The sequence below is a fragment of the Macrobrachium nipponense genome, chromosome 35 (genome assembly GCF_015104395.2).
Source record: "Macrobrachium nipponense isolate FS-2020 chromosome 35, ASM1510439v2, whole genome shotgun sequence".
NCBI classification, from domain to species: domain Eukaryota; kingdom Metazoa; phylum Arthropoda; class Malacostraca; order Decapoda; family Palaemonidae; genus Macrobrachium; species Macrobrachium nipponense.
The window spans coordinates 27530762-27555708 of NC_061096.1; the positions used below are offsets into that span (position 1 = coordinate 27530762).

At 38.5% G+C, this 24947-nt stretch overlaps 1 protein-coding gene across 6 annotated transcripts in view; it reads left to right on the forward strand.

The window, feature by feature from the left end:
- LOC135208521 (uncharacterized) overlaps positions 1-24947 on the forward strand; it is a 298023-nt gene that overhangs the window by 266185 nt on the left and 6891 nt on the right. For all 6 annotated transcript variants that reach the window (XM_064240800.1, XM_064240804.1, XM_064240805.1 and 3 more), the window contains exons 3-6: positions 18476-18612; positions 18946-19167; positions 19999-20190; positions 20787-20966. In XM_064240800.1, the coding sequence (XP_064096870.1) occupies positions 18476-18612; positions 18946-19167; positions 19999-20190; positions 20787-20966 (731 nt within the window). The remainder of the gene's footprint in view (positions 1-18475; positions 18613-18945; positions 19168-19998; positions 20191-20786; positions 20967-24947) is intronic.

The following is a 24947-nucleotide window of genomic DNA, read 5'->3' on the forward strand; positions in this document are numbered from 1 at the left end:
TAGTGCTCCTATGATTATGGGTACGATTTCCACTGCCATATCCCATATCCTTCTTATTTCTATTTTCAGATCTTGATACTTATCCAATTTTTCCCTCTCTTTCTCTTCAACTCTGGTGTCCCATGGTATTGCGACATCAATGAGTGATACTTTCTTCTTGACTTTGTCAATCAACGTCACGTCTGGTCCTGTTTGGCACGTAATCACCCTATCCGTTCTTTGATACCATAGTCCCAGAGGATCTTTGCCTGATCGTTTTCTATCACTCCTTCAGGTTGGTGCTCGTACCACTTATTACTGCAAGGTAGCTGATGTTTCTTGCACAGGCTCCAGTGGAGGGCTTTGCTACGAATCATGCCTCTTTTTGTACTGGTTCTGTGCAAGTGCCGGGCATTCACTTGCTATGTGGTTTATGGTTTCACTTTTCGTATTGCACTTCCTACATATGGGAGAGATGTTATTTCCGTCTATCGTACTTTGAACATATCTGGTTCTTAGGGCCTGATCTTGTTGCCGCTGTTATCATTCCTTCAGTTTCCTTCTTTAGCTCTCCCCTCTGTAGCCATTGCCAATTGTCATCGCTGGCTAGTTCTTTAGTCTGTCTCATGTATTGTCCGTGCATTGGTTTGTTGTGCCAGTCCCTCTGTTCTTTCTGTTTTTCTCCTGTCTCTGTATCTTTGGGGCTGGGTCTTCGTCTGCTTTTATTAGTCCTTACTTCCATGCACTCTTTAGCCACTCGTCTTCACTGGTTTTCAGATATTGCCCCAGTGCTCTGTTTTCGATGTTGACGCAGTCCTCTATGACTTAGGTAGTCCGCCTCCCTACCTTCCTTTCGTGTTATGTATAGTCTGTCCGTATTTGCTCTTGGGTGTAGTGCTTTGTGTATTGTTCATATGTTTCCTGGTTTTACTGATCTATGCTGCGGAGTTCTGCCTTCGTCCATTCCACTATTCCTGCGCTGTATCTGATTACTGGCACTACCCATGTGTTATGGCTTTTATCATATTTCCGGCGTTGAGTTTGACTGAGTATCGCCTTGAGTCCTCTGCATATATTCCTTTCCTGATCGTGTCCTTCATCTCTTGGTGTTTTTATATCTCCTCCTTCCATTATTCCTAGGTATTTGTATCCTGTCTCTCTATGTGTTTGATGTTTGCTCCCATCTGGTAGCTATATCCCTTCAGTTCTCGTTACTTTGGCCTTGGTTTTTTGTATGTTGACTAAATCGCATTTTTCTATTCCAAACTCCCATCCTGATGTCCCCAGATACAATCCTTACAGTCTGGATTAGGGTATCTATTTCCTTGATGCTCTTACCATACAGCTTGATGTCGTCCATGAACATCAGATGGTTGATTCTGTTGCCTCTTTCTTGAGTTGGTACCCGGCATCCATCTTCTGTAGTACTTTTGTCATGGGAATTCATGGCTACTACGAAGAGTAGTGGGGACAGTGAGTCGCCCTGGAAGATCCCTATCCTGATATTATTATTATTAATTATTATTATTATTATTATTGATTATAGACTATTATTTATTAATTTGGAAGAAGACCCTCTTGTAAACAAATCCTGTCGAATAAAGTGGTAGAATTCAGCGAATGAATCTTATATATTATCTTTTCTTATTTTTCTTATTACTCGCTGAGCCAGAAAAGCAAGTAATAAGAAAGATAGAAAATATTCATTCGCTGAAATCTGCCATTTTATTCAGCAGTAATATTATTATTATTATTATTATTATTATCAATCATCCATCATCATCATCATCACATCATCATCATCATCTCATCATCATCAGCATCATCTCATCATCATTCAATCATCATCATCATCTCTGTAACTTTGGTAGCATTCTCCTCAGATGCTAACTTCATTATTCATCCCCAACCTGAATAAAATATTACTTTTGTTTTTTTTTCTGTTTCTGTGCTCGTCAGGTATATATGCAGTTCGGTACTTGTCTGACCATTAATTTCCATTGAGTCGTCTTCAGTTTGAAGAGAGAGAGAAATAAATTCTTTTTGGATATCATCCCACGTATCATTATTATTTCATTAACTTTTGTATAATTATTATTATTTTATACACATATGCAGCTCTTTTCATGTTTTCTATTGGCCTGAGCCCTATTTTAGTTTTGTGTTAAAGAAAACTACTGTGCCGACTGTGTCTGTCCGTCTGCATTTTTTTCTGTCCGCCCTCAGATCCCGTCCCTTCTACTCACCCCCTCCTCCTCCTCCTCCTCCTCCTCCTCCCATGTCTTTCTTTCCATCTATCTCTTTCTTCTCCCACCTCGGCTCCTTTTTCTCACATGCGAAGAAGATGCTTTATCGAAAGTTAAAAAAAAAAACGTTCAGGGACGAGGAAATTGAAATTTCTCTCTCTCTCTCTCTCTCTCTCTCTCTCTCTCTCTCTCTCTCTCTCTCTCTCTCTCTCTCTCCGTTAGGAGCGAGTGGAAATAAATGTCACTTTGTTTGATAGCGAACTTCACGTTCAGCTGTCATATTCGCCTGGTTTTGCAGGTGTAATTGGCTATTTAAGATATATCAGTAACACGTTCATTACGTTCGGTCTGGTCAGCTCGTGGATGGGTCACCCTCATCACACACGCACAAACCGTCGACGCAGCAAAAACTCGTTGAATATACTCGTGCTAGGGCGTCAGGGTAGCAACCGCATCTCAAAATACATATTTCGAAAGAGTGCGCGTACGTATGTATTTATATAAAGATAAAATTCTTTTAGACCAGCTTTAACTTAAGAGGGTTGTTATAGATAGACACTACAGGTGATAGCAGAACCAGGCAGAAACCCACCCCCCCCCCCCCCCTCCATTGAAACAAGCATTTTGAGAGCCATTAGTCGAAGAAGGTCATAATCAGGTCTTAGTCGTCAGTGAGGGATTCAATATTGGAGAGGAATACCAGGTTGAATCTGTCTCCTTTTTTTTTTTTTTTTTTTATAAAGTTCTGGGAAAGGTTAAGTTTTGTACAAACTGCAGAAGATGCGAACCATTTGGCAAACAGTTGCAATTTTTGCCTTGAATTTGTTTTCTCCATTTCACAGTGCAAACTTCAGAACAAAACTTACATCAACAATAATTTTATCTTTTTCTTTTTCAAACGATGTCATTTAAACATTGAAATTAGAGATCTCAAGACCTGAAATTAGAGATCTCGAGACTTGAAGTTAGAGCTCTCAAGATATCACAGACATCCAAACGGAGTATACAGTGTGACATCAAGACAAGCCAAGTGACGTCAAGCAAAACAAAAGAGTAACGCGCCCAAAATACTCAAGCAACATCATCGCACAGCATTTGTCTGCTGAATATTTTCCGTCTGGATTTGGGAAATGAATTGGAGGTAGGAATTAATGGCATTTTTGACTGACAGGGTTCCTTGTTAACGACAATCATGACCTGCGAGGGTGCCGGGACGCCGAGGGTTATTTTCCCCTACCCCACCCCCCCCCCCCACCCCCTACTTTTTTTTTGTCCGTCCGTCCGTCCAGAATCATAGCTCAGTGTCAGCAATGCATTTATGGAAATGTTGTCGCATGATGTCATGGTAGGGTATATATTGCCAGAAGGAATTAAAGCACCAAATTCCCTTAAAAATATAATAATAATAATAATAATAATAATAATATAATAATAATAATAATAATATCAATAATAATAATAATAATAATGGACAAACAAATCCACAGTTATGTAAATGGTCATATATTCAAATTTAAAACTCCAAGGATAGCTTCCTTACAGTTTTAAATTTAATTATATGTCCATTTACATAACTATGGATTTGTTTCTCCAATTGAAGACTCTTGCTACTCTGAGGATTTTTTAATAATAATAATAATTAATATAATAATAACTACTTTTCTTTTAAATTTGTGAAAATCTAAAAAAATAAATTTTGGAGTTTTTCTGAGTAAAATTGCTTGATTTCTTTCAATCCGTAACAGGTTTTGTTGATTGTTATTAATTAATCCCTCTGAATTTCAAAATCCTCAGATCGTTATTGAAGTATTTCCACTATTGGAATTGTTATGAATGTAACATAGCTCTATTTTCTTTTTATTCTTCTTCTTCTTCTTCATAACTCGACTTCACCGGTATGTTTGATAAGAGTGTCGATAATTGAGTGTCTGCATTATTATTATTATTATTATTATTATTATTATTATTATTATTTTATTATTATTATGATTATTATTATTATATTATTATTATTATTATTATTATTCCCCTACTGATAAAATGGTAGGTGGGTTTGAGTTTTCCCTCTTGTTTTTTGTGTCTCACACGTACCTTGTCATCGCAGCTCTTACATGGTTGAATCGATATCAAATTTGAAGCGAAGGTCGACCGTCATGCATTCTGTCTGTCAGGTACACCATCTTTCTATCTGTCTTGTCAGTCCATCTTTGTGTCTGTCACAGTTCCATCGTCGTTGTGACGACACGATTCATACCAACATCTCTTCCTTTCCTTGGTTTTGTCATTTCTAGTATAGTATATATATTTTTGAACCCGTCACTTATTGTCTCTCGTCCAAAGAAAGATATTTCTCTCGACGGCCCCTGAAGGCTTGGAATGAAGACCTCTTGCATATCCATGGCTTTTCTCGGTCTTATCCTAGGATGAGTTTAAAGCCTCAGAAGAAATCCCATCAGCCACAGTTTTCTGTCGTGAAAGCTCTCTCTCTCTCTCTCTCTCTCTCTCTCTCTCTCTCTCTCTCTCTCTCTCTCTCTCTTCAACACCCACATCCTTCACTTCCTTCAAACGCAAATCTGGTTCCGTTTTCTGTCGCTTCAACTCGATTCCTTTATGTACTTAGACCTTGAAGAAGCTCTCTCTCTCTCTCCGCCCTTGATTAGCTGTCCCTGCGCTTCCCGGCATGATTCTTCCCTTCCACGCTCTCTCTCTCTCTCTCTCTCTCTCTTCTCCCAAAGACGTTTTTGCCCCCCATTTTCCATATCTTTGATTCTCTCTTCTTTTCACCATTTTCTTTTTCTTTACCCCCCCCCCCCGCCCCCCCCCCCCCCCCCCCCCCCCCCCCCCCCCCCCCCCCAAGAGGCAGGATGATGAATTTTGACACTGGAAGGATACACGAGGGTTCAGAGTGCTGGGTAAGAAAGGGTGCTTTTCTCTGTAATTTATTCCTTCATAGGCTGTTATTCTTCCCCACGAAGGTAATGTTAGAAGGAAATGGAAGGACAACGAAGAGTCTCTCTTTATTACATAATAAATAAAAACCAAAAGTCTCTCTTGATTACATAATAAATAAAAACAAACAGTCTCTCTTTATCACATGATAAATAAATGTAATGTCCCGTTAATTTTCGTGAAGTCGTGCCCCCATTTGCTGAGGGTATTTGTCATGCCCCGTTTTACGTGCCGTATGATTTTATTACTTTTCTTGTTGTCGCCTGGGGATTGTTGAGAGAGAGAGAGAGAGAGAGAGAGAGAGAGAGAGAGAGAGAGAGAGAGAGAGAGAGAGAGAGATGAGCTGGCAACAAATTGAATAGACGTTGGATTGTCGATACTGGTGCGTGGTGGATTAATGTCGTGTGCGCTTTCCTTAGTTTTCCTGGTATAGTTTTGGGCGCTATTAATCCACCTCTGCTTAAGAGAGAGAGAGAGAGAGAGAGAGAGAGAGAGAGAGAGAGAGAGAGAGAGAGAGAGAGAGCTTTATTAACTAAAACATCAGAAACCTTCTACAACATCACTACGAAGACTTCAAGATTACATTCGTCCACAGTCTCGCCTGTCAGCCAAATGATAATCAGCTGTCTTATGTCACTCCACTTCTAATGCTCTATATGAATTAAGATATTTAAGATATTTTTGACAACTATATAGTATTGTCTGCTTATCTCTAAATGTATCTCGAACTGAGGATGACGCTTTTATGTTGTAGGGTCGTAAGGGAAGACGTAAACCGTTAGGAAATGTTACAAAAGGCGAAGAGGAGTGAATGCTTTTAGGAAATTAGTGATGTTATGACAACTCACTCGAAGTAAAGTGTCTGTGCGTTAGACAGCAGCCAGCAATACTTTGGAACAGAACCAGAATAACTCTTCAGAAAGTTGGTTCCATAAGTGATTTGTTTTTGTTAAATGTTATCCCGAAGAAAAAAATAATAATAAAAACAAGAAGTTCGGAAGGAAACGTCCTCGACAAAGAAGTTACTAGAGAGGAAAGAGGGGAGACTTACAAACTTCGTACATTTTCTGAGAAGTTCTCGAATTGATCGGAACTTGGGATTCTTGTGAGATGTAATTCGCGTCTGAAGTTTTCCGTTTTAACGGTTTATTGCTTCGCGAGATTTGGTGAAATAATAATTGTCCTTTCGAGGGGGGAGTCGGTGTTGTTTTTCGTCCCGTTCGTGTATTCACTTTCTTCGTAATAGAACACCGAGGCTGTCCAGAAATTAAAAAACAAAATACAAAAAATTGAATGGATGGGCTGAGCGTTCGCCATGGAACATCAAAGGACTTGGAAGTGTCAGGCAAAAGTGGAAATTTTATGCTAATTTCGATGTATTATACGCTGGCCTCTCTCTCTCTCTCTCTCTCTCTCTCTCTCTCTCTCTCTCTCTCTCTGTCTATTCAATGCGTTGCCAGCTCATCTGAGGAACATATCAGGAGTGAGCGTAGATGTGTTTAAGAATAAGCTCGACAAATATCTAAGCTGCATCCGAGACCATCGAAGATTGGAAGATGCAAAATATACTGGAAGATGCATTAGCAACTCCTGGTAGACATTAGAGGTGCCTCACACTGAGGGACCTGCATGGGCAACCCGAACGAGCAGTAAGCTCGCCTCTCTCTCTCTCTCTCTCTCTCTCTCTCTCTCTCTCTCTCTCTCTCTCTAGGATGAGAGACGAGCGCTTCGTGGGATATTAGAATTTGATAAAAAATACGATGTGCAGTGTGATAATCATCCCTTATATGTTCACAAACCTGCATTTTCGTAAAAAATGGAACTCTTACGAAGTTCTCTTCATTTTTCATATTTGGGTGGTCTGTTCTGTGAAAACTTATTTAGCAAGTTATTGGCTTTATTATCATTTCAACAGATGAAACCTGTTCACATGGAACAATCCCACCAAAGTGGAACCACTGACTTGAAATTCAAGCTAAAGACACCGGGCCCCCCCCCCCCCCCCATCTGCACTGCAGCAGTAACTGATCGTGGTACAGAGCCAGTGATTTTTTGGAGACGTGAACCCTCGACATCTGATCTGGCATTCCACGACACTAGCCACTATACCAGCGGACACAGTGTGCAGTAGAAGTTTGTCAATCTCATAAAAGTATCCTTACAATCTCGTATATCTGTAATAAGCGTCATTGCTGTTAAAAATGGAAACATGTTTGACTCTTTGGCAACGGGAGTATACGGAGGAGATTGTAATAAGAATATGATCCGGAAAAAAGACGAAAATATTTAAATTATGAAGTGGATATAAGGGAAAGATAACCCCAGTCATTTTTGAAGTCTTTAGGAACCATCTCCATTCTATTCTGACTTTCTATTAATGACTGAGATCATTTCCTTAATTAAAGCAGAGAGAGAGAGAGAGAGAGAGAGAGAGAGAGAGAGAGAGAGAGAGAGAGAGAGAGAGAGAGAGTTGCGGTACCTCGTATGAGGGGAACAGAGTCTGGTGATTACTCTTAATTATGGTGTTTTTATTTCTTTTTTTAATCTTTATTTTAAGCTTTTTTTTAACAGGAGCATCTACTGACTCGAAAAAAAATTTAGTACGTCAATCTATTTTCCCTGTTGCAAGCACTGATGAACACTTGTTTTTTCTTTTCTTTTTAATCTTTATTTCAAGTTTCTTTTTTTCTTTTTTTGACGGGAGCATCTGTCGACTCGAAAAAAATAAACTTAGTATGTCAGTTTATTTTCCCAGTTGCACACTTACGTCAATCCAGTGACATTGCATTGGATTGTATTTCTTATAAAGATTATTTGTGGGGATGATGTTACTCTCATGCAATTATCATTATGGCCTTTTGATCGCTTCATGTGATATGAAGAGTCAATCTGCAGTAATTGCAATGCTGTCCAATTTGGAGAAAGCTGCGTATTTCTGCCGCTGGGCTTTTGGTTTAATTGTGTCATTTTTACACTGTTGTCTTGAAATACTTATAGCTTGAAACATCTGTCTGGGGACCGATCTGGGGGACCGTGGTTTGCTTTCTTGTGTACTGAACTGCGTAACATTTTATTGAGAAAACGTCACCGCCTGTCACAGAGAATTGACGCCAAGCTATCTGCTTCTCCACTGTTATCAGTTGCCAATGAAAAGAGGCGCTCTCTCTCTCTCTCTCTCTCTCTCTCTCTCTCTCTCTCTCTCTCTCTCTCTCTCTCTCTCTATCAACATTTTACTAAAAGAACGCGTCACCTAGATTCAGCATGATTCTCTCTCTTATGAGTGACAGTTAAAGGAGACTTCACATGGGTTCTACTCTCTCTCTCTTTTATGAGTAACCGATTAAAGGAGACTTCACATAGATTCAACTTCATGCTCTCTGTGTTCAGCGTCCAGTGAATAGAGGCTTTTACATAGGCTCTACACCATATTCTCTCTCTCTCTCCTCTCTCTCTCTCTCTCTCTCTCTCAGCGCTACACACATACACAGTGGTGTGTTTTAGACGCCATCGTGTGTTTGACTTTAGCCAACTGTAGAACCGTATGACAACAGAAATGTGGTTTCTTAGCGAAACTTCTGCTAGACTCATCTGCCCTCTCGTGCTGTGGATGCTGAAGTGTCCATTCGCGTCGCGTCTGATGTCACCGGATCCTGACTTCTACAGAATCCTGAGTTTTCGTTGCTGTAGGAGGGCGGGTGGGTATCGGGTATCGACCCTTCTCCAGAGCAGTTGAGCCTACCGGTGGGAAAGTGAATGTGAAATGCAAATTTCATTTATGCATATGTAACATGTATATTCAGTCGTTTCGTTTAAGTTTTCTGTAAAAGAAAACTATTGTGCCGGCTTTGTCTGTCCGTCTGCACCTTTCCTATCCGCCCTCAGATATTAGCAACCACAGAGGCTAGAGGGCTGCAAATTGTTATGTTGATCATCCACCCTCCAATCATCTAACACACTAAATTGCAGCCTTCTAGCTTCGATAGTTGTTATTCTATTTAAGCTTAAAGATAACTATAATCATGCGTCTGGCAACGCTATAATATATAAAACGAAGGCAGCCCCTAGGTGCAATTCTTTCGTTCTTTTACTGTATCTCCTTTCGTATTCTCTTTCTTCCATCTTACTGTCCATCTTCTCCTAATTGTTTCATTGTGCAACTGCTCTGAGGTTTTCCTCCTGTTGCACCTTTCAAACCTTTTGCTATCAGTTTCCGTTTTAGCGCTGAATGACCTCATAGGTCCCAGTGCTTGGTTCTGGCCCAAATTGTAAGTTCAATCAATCAATGTATCTGCCAAGTCTTCCTAGTAATGAGGTCAGCAATTCCCAGCTCATTGAAAAGGAACATCGAAGTGACCTTCCTCTATTCAGTGCTGGCAAAGGTCAACAGAACGACAGGGAGAAGTGTATGGGTGTGGTTTTTAATGTCCTCTTTAATGGAACCATTCTCCCTTACGTAAGCACTTATACGTGCGTTTGTATTGGAGTGGAATGTCCCTGCCTCAAAGGCATTTTCTCTCTCTCTCTCTCTCTCTCTCTCTCTCGAGATGAATGGTCTTCAGGCCTTTGTGTCCTGGTCTGTGGCTGCTGCTGGAGCTCCTAATCGTTTAATTCATTCAGCTGTTAATGTGAATAGAACCCGTCGTCTCTTTTCGTTCGACACTCGGAAGTCCATTAGTTGGTGAAAGGTTCCTAGTTAGGAATAATCGGAAATGGAATGATTTCACGAGACTAACCTATTATTATTTCCTCTTATAATTGATATGTGTGTGTGTGTGTGAGAACCTGAGATGTATTTACTCTTAATTTAGGTTAGCTCAGCGTCAACATCTTTTTATTTAGTTGGATGTTAACTCGATATTGACCCCCGAAGGGTTTTAACTCGGTATGTATCCACCTTCGTGGCGTGTTCAGTACAACCCCGTTGGGGATGACCGTAAGAACATCAACAAAAGACTGTAAATTCTATTTTAAAAAATAATGATCCCAAGAAATATTAATCAACGACCCCCGAAAACCCTCGGGGGTCAGTATCTAGGAAAAAAAGACTTGTGGGTCACTATCTAGGTAAAAAAATCTTTTGGGGTCTTTATCTAGGTAAAAAAAAACCTTGGGGTCACTATCTAGGAAAATAGCCTTGGGGGTCATTATCTAGGTAAAAAAAAACTTTTGGGGGTCTTTATCTAGGTAAAAAAAAAACCTTGGGGTCACTATCTAGGAAAATAGCCTTGGGGGTCACTATCTAGGTAAAAAAAACCTTTGGGGGTCACTATCTAGGTAAAAAAAAAACCTTTGTGGTCACTATCTAGGAAAAAACCCTTCGGGTCACTATTTAGGAAAATAGCCTTGGGGGTCACTATCTAGGAAAAACCCTTGGAGTCACTATCTAGGAAAAAACCCTTGGAGTTACTATCTAGGAAAAAACCCTTGGAGTCACTATCTAGGTTAAAAAAACCCTTGGAGTTACTATCTAGGAAAAAACCCTTGGAGTCACTATCTAGGTAAAAAAAAAACCTTTGTGGTCACTATCTAGGAAAAAACCCTTGGGGTCACTATCTAGGAAAAAAGACTTGGGGTCACTATCTAGTTAAAAAAAACCTTTGGGGGTCACTATCTAGGTAAAAAAACCCTTGGGGTCACTATCTAGGAAAAAACCCTTGGGGTCACTATCTAGGAAAAAACCCTTGGGGTCACTATCTAGGAAAAAAGACTTGGGGTCACTATCTAGTTAAAAAAAACCCTTGGGGTCACTATCTAGGATAAAAGACTTGGGGGTCACTATCTAGGTAAAAAAATCTTTGGGGGTCACTATCTAGGTAAAAAAAAAACCTTGGTGGTCACTATCTAGGGAAAAAACCCTTGGGGTCACTATCTAGGAAAAAAGACTTGGGGTCACTATCTAGTTAAAAAAAAAAAACCTTTGGGGGTCACTATCTAGGTTAAAAAGACTTGGGGGTCACTATCTAGGTACAAAAAAATCTTTGGTCTCACTATCTAGGTAAAAAAAAAAAAAAAAAAAAAACCTTGGTGGTCACTATCTAGGGAAAAAACCCTTGGGTCACTATCTAGGAAAAAAGACTTGGGGTCACTATCTAGTTAAAAAAAACCTTTGGGGGTCACTATCTAGGTAAAAAAAACCTTGGTGGTCACTATCTAGGAAAAAACCCTTTGGGTCACTGTCTAGGTAAAAAAAAACGTTGGGGTCACTATGTAAAAAAACCCTTGGAGGTCACTATCTAAGAAAAAATCCAGAGGGGTCACTATCTATGATTTTATATCTACTTATGGAGTAAGTTATTCTTGTTACAGGTCTACTTTGGCCACCTCTGTGAGAGCTGATACTCAGTTCAGTGGTCCGGTTAAACTATTTTGATATCATAACAATAATAACAACAGGTCTACTTTAATGGTAGGGTAACATCGGTTCAGAGTTCGTAAATCCAGTTCTTTCGGAGCGTAATCGTTTTAGTTTGTTTGTATGGTGCTTTTACGTTGCAAGGAACCAGTGGTTATTCAGCAACGGATACATCGTTTTATGATGCTTCTGCAGTCCCGAACAAATCTCATTCCCCTCACCAACTTCTAGCTAGAGCTGCTGGCCGCCATGTCAGGTGCACTTGCTCGACGTGAGTTGGGCCTCGCACTGGGCGCGAATAACTTCGCCAATTTGCGATGCGCGAGTTATGAAATGGCCGGGGACTTGTGGTTCTCAGGCTCATATACCTTGTACCTGATATGAGAGAGAGAGAGAGAGAGAGAGAGAGAGAGAGAGAGAGAGAGAGAGAGAGAGAAACGACTGCCCATGTTATCATCATTGTGAGTGATTGCTACGTATTCCAGATTTCTCCATCTGTTGCAAGTTGGTTTCAATATTTTTTTTTTTCTTTAATCAAATTAAGGTCTTGAGTCTTACATTTGACTCTCTTCTTTTAGCCGAACCTGGAGTCGGTATAAGGTTGAGGACTCCCGTTTGATTCATTATAGGCTTATTCTGGTATCGAAATCATCATAGTGTTTCAGACTGACTGTAAGCGTCTATAATGTTTTTTTTTTTTTTTTTTTTTTTTTTTTTTTTTTGGTAGGGTAGGTGTTTGGCTTGTCGTTTCAGACTGTTTGCTAAAGTTTGCAAACTTTTTGTTTTTAATATTTTCAACTTTTCGTTCATTTTGTCATGTTTGTCGCCTGCCGTCAAATTTTGTTGGTCCCACCCAAATCGGGGAGATCACATACAGGCGAAAGTTCCCCGGCTCTTGTCGTGGCCACTGAAGCGAAAAACAGCAGAATGGAGCTTGAACCTGCACAGATCTGTTTTTGTTGTTCGTTGGTTTCGATTGGGTCAACCTGCAAAAGTGACGGCAATGAATTCGAGGGGGGGAGGGGGAATAAATAAATAAAAAATCAACAGCGTCCACGTGAATATAGGGAATTTGTTAGATGAATAATGGATATCCTTTTGAAAAGAGCGGGACATGTGTTGTTGTGCCAAATCCTTTTATTATTATTTGCCAGCGCTGTTGTCTTTTGTCGGCACCCGTTTTGGGCAATTTGTCACCGGCACCGGGCCAAAGGCCAATTTCGCTGCTGCAGCGGCGGCGGCGGCGGCGATGGCGTAAAGCCCCCCCCCCCCCCTAGAATTTTTTGTAGGTTCCAAAAATATCTGACCTCGCCTAGTTTTCCAATAACAGAATTGAATTCATTGCAACGACTCGATATACTAAATTGATATTCCCACGTTCGGCCTTTGATGAAGTCTGCGTTGCCTTTTGTTGCTTAATGCTCATGAATAAATGAACGGACGGATCAACAGTTTTGTCATCATGGGCATTGGAAAGCGCCCCGTTGATCGATAGATGCCCATTAAAAGGGGGTATTTTTATACTTTCATTCAGAATTCAGACTCGCTCTTACGGATGCAGAGAGAGAGAGAGAGAGAGAGAGAGAGAGAGAGAGAGAGAGAGAGAGAGAGAAGAGAGAGAGAGAATCTTCCCTATCCACTTTTAATGTGTATTTGTGTAAGAGAAGAGAAGTGTTAAAACCATGTTGAGAGAGAGAGAGAGAGAGAGAGAGAGAGAGAGAGAGAGAGAGAGAGAGATAGCTGTGTCTCTAGGCATTCTTACCTATCGGGGGAAGAGCAGTTATTGAGAAGGCTGAAATCCCAAATGCCCAAGTAGTGAGTGGCGCGCGCGCCCTTTTCTTGCTGGAGGGGTCGAAGAATGACAGGCAAGTCGGAGTGGAGAGCCCTGCAGAGGAGTTACAAGGATTAGGATATCTCAAAAGACTTGTAGTCCATCCTAAGAGGAGACATCGTTTACTCACTTATCTGTAAGAGATGCTATAGGCGGCCTAGGCGGCCTCAATTCGAGTGTGCCATTATAGGTGCGTTTAGGACCCTAATGTGCCTTCCGCCATTCCTTTTCTCTCTCTCTCTCTCCTTTCCAACCATCCCCTCCCCTCCTAACAAATAACGTATGAATGGGTCTCTGCACGTACACACACACATACACCGAACGCGTTGTGTGGGTGCGTGCACTGAACTGGTAGTTACCCCTAGATAATCTCTCTCTCTCTCTACGGGCAGAGTCGTTGTATGGGGCATCCCTCATTAAAATGCCATGGACTTGAACCTCTTTTGAATAATTTGATCGCTCAAGAAGGGGGGGGGGGGGGGGGGGGAGTTACCGTCCTGTCATAAAGGCGGAAATCGTGTGGCAGATTGAGACTTCAAGACGTCTCGTCAGAATCTCCGTCTTAGGGTAATAGCTGACAACTGGGAGGAAAGCGCTCTGTAAACTCACACACGCGGAGAGAGGCGTACCGTTAATAATTTAAGAGAGATAGAATTAGCTAGTATAATGTTAAGCATATAACATGTAGGTAGCCTGTGTATTTTACCAGAAGGACACCACACCAACCTCTCCCTCTAAGGTATGATGTTCTCATGTCTGGAAACTAATGATTCAGAGGAAGTGTAGCCAAGTCCCTAACTGACAAAAAGCTCATCCAGTGTTTTGCTTCCGTATTGATGCGCATTGTGGCGAAGCGTAAATAAATCTAATGAGGCTGAAACTTATTTTTTGTTGCTTCCCTTATATGCATAAATTTGGATGTCTAACGTACATAAAAATGCACTCATTGGCGGCTCTTCAAGCCCATGAATGGTATAATTGGCCATTTTTCGGATCAAGAACACAATTCATGCTCGTTTTTTAAAGTTATCACATTGGCATGATATCTCAGCCCCAACTGTTTTCTTTTTTGGTCATTAACGTTATATATTTTTTCGCGTCCCATTTGAATGGTTATATTTAGGCTATGCATTTACCAGGCGGTTCGTTAGATGGACGTTCTCTGGAGCGAAGTAAGTCACAAAATAAATCTGATGGATCTGTCTAACTTTAATAATGCGGGCAGTTGAGACCTTAAAAGATGTAGCACAATTCAGTGGCATCTTCCAGATCCTTTTGATGAAGCTGTTTGCAGTTTTTAACCATAAGAAAAGTAATACTCTTCACCAGTCGTCGATGTTAGTTATTTAAGGGGTGATGGATAATGGCCCCAAGGGCGTAGTTCATTGCCCAAATGTGTACCTGAAAAGCAGGAATACGGCAATTATTTATTTTTTTATAATGCTGTTAATGTAGGATATTGGACGGTGCCTGTTTAATGATTCTAAAGAAAGCTGTTTGTTTGTTTGGTACTCTTTACAATGCATGGAACCAGTGGTTGTTCAGCAACGGGACCAACGGCTTTACGTGACATTCGAACCACGTCGAGAGGGAACTTCTATCACCAGAAATACACCTCTCTGACCTCTCAATGAAATGGTCGAGAATCGAACTCACGGCCACCGAGGTGACAGGTAAAGACATACCTACCACGCTACTGAGGCGCTTTCTAATGAAAGCAGTTCACAGTCATTTGGATGAGTCTCATCCATTCAGTTGTAAAAGCTGTACTATGCATTAGGTGCGTTCTCTCCCAGTGTTTGGTTCCAACATGCACCATTGCATCAGCTCTTCCCTGTTTTGAGAACCCTTCATTATTGGCTAGAACCCTTCTTGCAGTTTATCGAGAGTTCCTCTCCTCTCCTTCCCCATTCGTCTCAATTAACTAACCCAACCTCGTTAATGCATCATCTATTTTCTTCCTGTCAATCATTTACGTCGTTTTTCTTACTCTCAAGTCTCAAGTATCACCAGTTTTCGTTTTGTTTTTTCCGTATATGTATGCTTTTATGTGATAGCTAACAGCTTGGGAAACCAATGTCATTATCTAGCCCATCCCGGAACTAAAAATTCAAAAATGTAATTGAAAAGTATGGGATCAACACCTCATTATTTTAGCAGCAAGATTCGGCTATTTAAACTAATGTTCTCCAAGACCAAGCTCTTCTAGTGACCATCAATTCTAGTTTTAGGACGCCAGATGGTTAGAACTATACCTATTTATGGTGGAGGATTCTACTCGTCCACCCTGCCCCCCCCCCCCCCCCCCCCCCCTCTGTTTTTTTTTTTTTTTTTTTTTTTTTTTTTCTCGATCCCAACTGACGCTTGGACATCTAAAGGTGGGTCGATTGGTATAGGCTTCTGGTAGGGATCGAGACAAGAATATTGCAGATGCCTATCTGTGTTCTGTTACAGATCTACAGCATTTGTATCTGCATTCATATATACTTTTGAAATCGTACTTCTATGAAGAAAGCTCAAAGAATTCAAGAGGCGAAATCAGCGCCCCCTCTCTTGCAAATCGCATTTCCCTCCTGAAACCCGGCAGTGGTGAGCTTCTGAAGCTTCGAGTTCTCTGAAATATTCACCGTCCTTCCTTCCACCCTTGGTACGCACAGCGGTAGAGAGAGAGAGAGAGAGAAGACAGCGAGAGAGAGAGAGGAGAGAGAGAAACTACATTCCGTTCAGTGTGTGTACTTTTTTTTATTAATCTAATTTTTTTTTTTACATCAAAGTTACCATATTTCTGTAATGTTTAGGCTGAAAGTTTTTATTTTATTATTTTTTTTAATTTTTGGAAGGTTCCTGGGCTTTGGACTGGATCTAGGTTTCTCTCATTTGTACATCTTCGTTCACCACTGGAAGAAACGTCAGTTGGGTTCGGTCCATCTTTTTTTATAAATTTTATTTTACCTTTAAGCTTTTAGCATCGTCATTTGTAGTAGTTAAAATAAAGTGGTTTTTTATTTACTATTGGATGAAAATCATGAAAATTATAATTTTCATATTTTTTAATAATCTGATGAACTTTGACATAAGAAAACTTGCCACAAAAATATCTTCGTAGCTACCATGATGGCCCGAATTTCTTAAAAGTGGCGTTTTCGGCGTCCAAAATTAAGGCAAATCCCGAGGGATCGTAATTTACGATGATTTCAACAATTTTCCCTCCTGCGGTCGTTATTCCAATATTTAAACGTTCTGTATATTATTCACATTTACGATATGTAGAGCCATTTGTATTCCCTCATCAAGAGAGCAATGGCTTCATTCTTCCATTCATATTCATCTCGATATTTTATGCCTGTCATTAGTATGAGTTTTGAATTTTGCAGGAAACAAAAAGTTAGCTTACCGGACCCGTCATGGAAATGTTAACATTAGTGTGGCGAGGCCTAGCGTATTTGCATGCATTATCTAAACATTTGTTCTCTCCCCCGGAAGCATTACAAATAATTCTTTTCATTTTCTAAACACATCTGAAAATATACAGCAAAACAATTTAAATTTTTATGAACTATCGGGTGAAGAAATAGTGGTCAAATGCCTTTAAATGGATGATATTACACATTATATTACTTGGACCAGTTTCAAGCTCAGGAGAAACAAAAATGGAAATCGCTTTGATGATATGTTAATCATTTCCCAGTGAACACGTTCTGTGATGGCCTTTTGCTTAGATATAAATATATTTTCTATTTTAGAATTCGTTGACTTGACTTTTTCACACCGTGTTTTATTTTTAATACTGTTAACAATGTATATAGAATATATATAATATATATTATATATATAGAATAGATATATATATATATATATATATATATATGTGTGTATATATATATACCTATCTATCTATAACTAATATATCTATCTATAACTATATATATCTATCTATCTATCTATTTATCTATATCTATCTAACTATATCTATCTATCTATATATATAGATCTAATATATATATATATATATATATATATATATGTATATGTGTATATATATAGATATATAGATATATATATATAGATATCTATATATTAACATAGTAATCTATATCCATATAGATATATATTCTCGATATATATTATATATCATATATATATATATAGCGATATATATGATATATATACTAATATATATACATATAGATTATATAATAATCTTATATATATATATATATATAAGATAGCTAATATATAGAATATATATATATATATAGATACATATATATATATATCTATATATCTAGGATTCAATATCTATATATATTATTATGATATTAGATATAGAATAGTATGTAAATATCTACTATATATATTATATATATATAATAATATATATATATAGTATATGTATATATAAATGTATATATATATATATACTATATATATTATATGTAATATATAATATATATCCATATATAGTTAATATATAGGTATATATATATATATATATATATATATATATATGTATTTTATATATGTATATATATATAATCTATATCCTAATATCTACCATATATAAATATATATTATATATATATATATATATATCTATATATATATATATAATTATAATTATATACTATATATATATATATATATATATATATATATATATATATAATTATATCCATAGTTATTATATATAAATATATATATGTATATATATATATATATATATATAACATATACACAATATATAAAATGCCTCAGTGGCGTGATTGGTATGGTCTTGGCCTGCCACCTCAGTGGCCACGAGTTCAGTTCTTGGACATTCCATTGAAGAGTTAGAGATGTGTATTTCCGGTTATAGAAGTTCACTCTCGACGTGGTTCGGAAGTCACGTAAAGCCATTGGTCCCATTGCAGAATAACCACTGGTTCCATGCAATGTAAAAACACCATATAAACAAATACTGTAATATATGCATTTACTTTGACAGTCTTTTGACAGTTTTTCATTTATGTATGTGATATTTCAATACCAAGATTTCTGCCATGTTGAAATACTTTTGCTTATATTGTTGTGGAGTTCAGGACCGTCAGTGTTAATTGCACCATTTCATTCCCTTTACAGTGGAGGCGAGCAGTTCTGAACTACCAGCCAAATTCCATGCGTCCCATGTGAGGCTTCAGGAACTGGAGAAGAATCAAACGGCCCTCTGGGCAGCAGTAGCAGAGGTTTCTACGAATCTAGCGGCTGCTACCAAAAGGGTAAATGTCACTCTTGTTTTCCTAGTTCGAAAGCTTGAGATCACTGGTTCCCAATGTGGGGTGTAGTACGCCCCACAGGGGATAATTTGATTTTTTAGGGAGGGAGGGCCCAATTCGAGAATGTTTAACCAAGTTAATGGCCTTTTAGGCTTCCTCCATGAGTATAAGAATTTTAGTATATCACCACAGTGGCATCAGAATTTTAACTTTTATTATTTGAAAGGTATTGTTGCAGACATTGGTTATTGACTCAAAGTCCATAGCTTTGGAAAATTAAGAAAAATAAAAATATTTTTTGTAGTGAGGATAACATTTAGATATTGCTGTCAACAGGTGGAGCAGTTGGAAGCAGATGCCAAAACTATAAAAGATTCGCTTAGCAGTGCTCCTCATCTTTCTTCGTTGCCAAAGGATGTGTCAGATTTGCAAGGGTCAGTAGCCAAATTTGGTTCCACCCTCCAAGATGTCCAGTCTTCTCTCAAAGTTGTCAAACAGGAACATGAGAAATTGCAGATAGATGTAAAAGATGCCAGCTCGTCAATCAATAATTTTAAGGTAAGGAAAATGATTTCCAAAGCTGGAAATTCAAAACTGGTCTCATGGTTACTGGACTTTTTATATTACTCATATTATACTATGGTCAGTTTTCTTGAGCACTTAAGTGGTAGAAAGTTTCATTGAATTGATATTTAAAGTAATTTGCCATTTTTCCCGAAAGGTGCTTTTGTTAGTGGGTCACCTTCAAGGATTTGAGTGAGGTGTCTCAACCATAGTATTCCCAATTACTTAATGCATCAAGTCTTGCTTGAGTGTAGACTTCTTGTTAAATACCTAGCCTAAGAAATAATATTTATTTATTTGGATATGTATTCGAATTATTATGAAGGCCTAATACAGTACATTGCCTTTATGTAAAGTTGTTCAGGACTACAAAAAATTAATGTCAGCTGGTATATTATGCAAATTTTTTAAAGGACCTTACCTTTACCTTACCACAACTTGCCTACTGTAAACTTGAAAAGTCATTATGTTTTAGATTATAAATTCATTGTCTCTTTTTGTTACCATATATAATAAAATGTTCATCCTTTTTGTATACAGAAACCTACAACAGCATTCCACAAGAACAAGCATCAGTGCTTAGTACAGTACAGTTTATATTACTGTATAAGTATAAAAGAATTAGGTATTTCTAGGAATATACCAGAATGTTATCTTCCTGATTTATTGGTTTCGTATGTTGTTCCTAAGCTAATGTACAATTTACAGTAATTAACAGAATATACATGTGTATATATGTTTTGGAGTCATATTCTTTTGAATAAGCTCTGTACAAAAAAATTTCTTCTGAACTGTAATGTATTTTATATTTCCTTTCACTTTCAGCATGAGATATCAGTATTACACAATCAGACAGCAATAGAAGCCATTGGAGAAGGAGGACTTGGTGCTACTCTTGGTGAAACAGTTTCAAAATTAAGACATCAGATGGAGGCCCTGAATTTAGCAGTATCATCTGTTAACTCTTCTCTTATGTCACATATAGATGACTCTTCAACCAGCATGCAAAAGATTGAGGTAAAAAAATTATTTCTCTGTCCATTACTTTCACTCGCATGGTTTATTACTATAGGCACATACTGAGATGATATTATCCCAGCTCTGTACATTATATTACAACTCCTCTTGTCGGGTAAGGGGTATAAGACAGGCCAACACCCTCATTGTTTTGTAGGTTTGGAATGTGTGCACATACTCTAATGACTGTCTGGATCATCTCCAAATTAATCCTGAAAATCTTGCAAAACTAGTGGCATTGGTTTAAATAAGCCAATATTTTAAAAGAAATTGCATCTGACAATTTTCTGGCACTTAGTTCATTTCATGTATTTGTTTTTAAAAGTTTTTTTATTTTTTTCAGTCATGTAGTTGATATATTCATTTTGAAAACATCAATTACCATAATGCAGTAATTTACTTCAGAGCAGAAAATATTATTGCAACCTTTCATTAAGAATGAGTACCAAGACAATTATTCATATTAGAAAAAATAATGTTCTATACAAGATGTGAGGATACATAAATGTAATGTTATTCACCAGTTAAAACTAAGTGTTCGTAGATCAATAATTTTTTATGACATTGACCTCTTACATGTTTTCAAATTATTTCAGACTATGACTCAGTCAAAAGGAGAAATCCATAATGTTACTAAGCGCTTAGCAACACTGGAACAGTGGCGAAACATCATTGATCCTGATATTCCTGATCGAATCACTAACCTAAGTACTGTTACTAATCAGCTTCAATCAACCATTGATCAGCAGGAGCACTTGTTGCAGAATCTGACTCAGGTAAACAAATCTGACCATTTTTGATTGTTTTTCTTTAACTGCTCCTGGCTTTTATTGATAACAGCATTGGGAAATATCAGAAATTCTTAGAGCATTAATAATTTTTCAAAGAGTTACATATTTATTGTCAGGGTCTGTCGTATTTGCTTGGACTTTGTATTTTGTAATTTTGACCAAAGAAATTTTGGGTGAAATACAAAATACAGATCTTTGTATGCTGTGCACCACTTTTTCTCAGCTGATATCTTTTAATGTTTATGTGAAGTGCAAACAATTGCTCTACTACAACATATTACATACAAAGTCAATCAGTCAACATCCTGCTGAAAACATAGGCCATGTAATGAACTTCATGTCCTTTCTAATAACTTTCTTATTTTGTAAAATTAAAATTACAACTACGTTCACATAATATCATAACAGATAAGAACTAAAATCGGCAACAGTCCCCCCGAGTGTATTTATGGTAAAATATTTACAATATGTACCAGGATGGGGAGATGTAGTGCTTTTTAGTGAGTTATAAATGTTCTTTCTAATATTTTGTTGTGCTTTACTTTGCAAAATTACAATTACAGTTGAATACTATTGTAAAAGATAAAAACAAAACTAACAGCAATCCCTGAGTATATTTATGAGCAGATATATACAAGATGTACTGAGATGGTGAGATTTAGTACATTTCCAGGTATTTGGCCTGCTGCTTGGGCTTGAAATCTGACTTTTCCCTATTTATCACAGTTCCTAATTTATGGCAAACTGCAGGACTTGATTTATGTCTGTGTCTTGTAGGAGTCGCAGCCTTAAGGCTGCCAGGACTAACCAGTCCTTCAGGTAAACCAGGAAGTGAAAACTTGACAAATGAGCTCAAGCCAACATGAGGGTGAATACCTGGGTAAACACCTCCGGAACTCTCTCTAGTCCACAGCATAGGACTTTGAACTGGTAAACGAGAGCTGTGAAGTGAATACTTGAAAGTACACATCCTTCCTATCTGTTGTAGGCATGAACTCACCCTCTCTAATGGATTCAAGCAGGTCGTTGGTCAGTCCACAGACTGGAGCATAGAGTCCCAGCATAGTAGTGTCTGCATTGATTTAGTACCTCCACTGGCTTGAATGTGGAGGGGCAAGGTAACTCCTAGACCCACAGTTTTAGATATTTACCTCCTCCAAGACACCATGAGCAATTCTGTACAGGACATCTGGACAGATTATATCGTTTCAGGAGTGGATCCAAAGATTATTGCCATATACAGTGGTACCTCGAGATACAAAATTAATCCGTTCCGAGGCGGCCTTCGTATCATGAGTTTTTCGTACCTTGAACCGCATTTTACATGTAAAAGGCCTAATCCTCCAAGCCCTACAAAAACACCCCAGTAAATTATATTTCCAGGCCTACAACACGTTCTAGGATTACGACGCTGATCCGACAGAAGAAATATGACTCCAAAAAGGCAAAATACTGTACATACTTGAGTAATATTCAACTGCATGTAATGTTCAACCCCATTTTTACTGCATATATTAGGACTTTAGCATATGTCCCTCAGCAGTAAGCCTAACCTATGTTAGCAGTTGCCATTGTAGCCTAGTCTATGATTCTGACATCTAAACCTAAGAAGCTAAAAGCTTAGAATATGCTAATAAACTGTATAAATAATCAGTATGTACTCATTTCAAATAATTATTAATTAATCATTAACTATAATACACAAACAAACAAACAAAAATAAACTTCCAATCGTTTGTTTACATTCAGCTCTTACGAGTACCGAACGATCGCCAAGCAATCACTTTTCCTAGGACACAGTAAGCCATAAATTTTCATTAGTATCTCTCTTCAACTAATGAAACTACCAAACAGTATAGTAACCATTCATTTCTATTCTTTGTTCTATCTTTACCTAATGGAGATACCAAGTTTCTGACAGCTATAATGAAACATACGTAACGTAATATTAAAACAGAAGAAGAATTCTAGAAAATACGTATTTGTTGGCTTCGATTGATGGCAGTCTGATTTATTTTATATTTTATGATATCTAATTCACAATTTTTTTATTAAATGTATTGCATGTACTCATTTCAAATAATTATTAAGTAACCATTAACTATAATAAACAAACAAACAAACAAAAAAAGCTTCCAAACTTCTGTTTACATCCAGCACTTATGAGTACCGAACGATCGCCAAGCAATCACTTTTCCTAGTACACAGTAAGCCATAAATTTTCATTATCTCTTCAACTACTGAAACTACCAAACAGTATAATAACCATTCATTTCTATTCTTTATTCTATCTTTACCTAATTTTTTTTTATTAAATGTATTGCATGAATAAGTTTTTCAATTTACAGCATCCTTTTACCAATAGAATACATAGAGCACAAGGGGTAGATGCTGACCAATAGGAGAGCAGGATCTTATGGGGTGACTAGCATCAGGAACCAATGGGAGAGCGGGAGGATAATGACGAGTTTACTCAGTTGGCGGGGCGCGAGTTTTAAAATTGTTCTTGGTGGTCCGGGCGAATCTCGGGACTTACAGCAACAACCTTTCGTAACTTGAACTATTTTTGTATGTAGAGCCAAAAAAATCTTCATATTTGCTTTCGTATCTCGAGTTTTTCGCAGGTTGAGCCTTTCATATGTCGAGGTACCACTGTATAAGACAGTAAAACTGGTAGGAAGTCATGGTCACCTCCCCCACATTATTCTGCTCACAAATTTGTGAAATAAAACTGCTTAAGCTCAGGGAATTGGGAGGTATGGGTCCATCTGGACCTAAAAGAACCCCATGTACAAGAGCTACACCTTCTTCAGCTAAAGGAGGAGACATGGCAGTATATACTCGATCACCTGTCTGGTGGGGGTGGGAAGCACAGGTTCCAGTGGATTTACTATCAGAACAGTGTTCTGAATTTGACCAGTCTGCCATACAGTCACAGCCGAGAACAAAGGTAAAAGAGAAGAATGATCCCTTGAGCTGCTCCTCCAGCTCCCCTCCTGAGCTTGTGGCAAACCACATGAACAAGAGGCAGAAGAAGCCATTTGAGACTTCTCCCTGAAGGATCACTCAATGTGTGCACACTCCAGAGAGTCCAAATGCTATGAGTACAGAGACTATGTAAGCTCCTTCATTGAGCCCCCAAAGACCAGGAAGGTTGCATGCACCCCCTCTCAACAAGAAGAGTTGTCTCAAGCACCTGCCTTCCCACAGCTGAGCAGGGTAAGCAAAACATGCACCTTTGTCGTCTCAGTGAAAGCTGGAGCTGTCACGGTAGGATGGAGCAGAAGAGGGCCCAGATTCCCAGTGAGCCAGTCCCACAGCACTGGTTCTGCCAAAGGTAGAATGGTCACCTGGCAATATGACATTTTGCTGCAGGAGCCAGGAGCATCGGTGTCAGTCAGAATCCTTTAAGGGTATCATGGCTGCTGAGGAAGTACCTCCATCAGAAGCAGCTGTCCCTGGATGAGAGATCATGATCAGATTTAGGTTAGGCTGCCTTACTCCCTCCTTAGGGAGAAACACAAGGAATGCAAGATAAGAAAAGAAAGACTCCAAGAAAAATCCAAAAACAGTCCAACAAAGCGTATGCCAAGCCAACAACCAAAGTGTAACTTCACCAAATCCCAATCGTCGGCCAACGAAACGAATTTCAACTATCGTAAGTGACTGACAACAGGTGTTTTGTGGGGTCCAGCCGGCGAACGAAAATATCTGACGGAAAGGGACTGGTTCTTACACCCGCCTCCCAGCGGGCGGGTAATGGTAGATCAACCTGACCTACCTGTAGCTGTGTGCCGCGATGTTTTGAATTTTCTGTCGTGACGTCAGAAGACCTAAGCTAAGTTATATCTGGCAGGGAAGTTCATGTACAAAAAGAGGTACTAGTAAGGAATACTTATCCACAACCAATGTTTCAACCATTCGGTATGGAAAGCACAGCAGCATGTCTGTATTTCACAGTGGCCA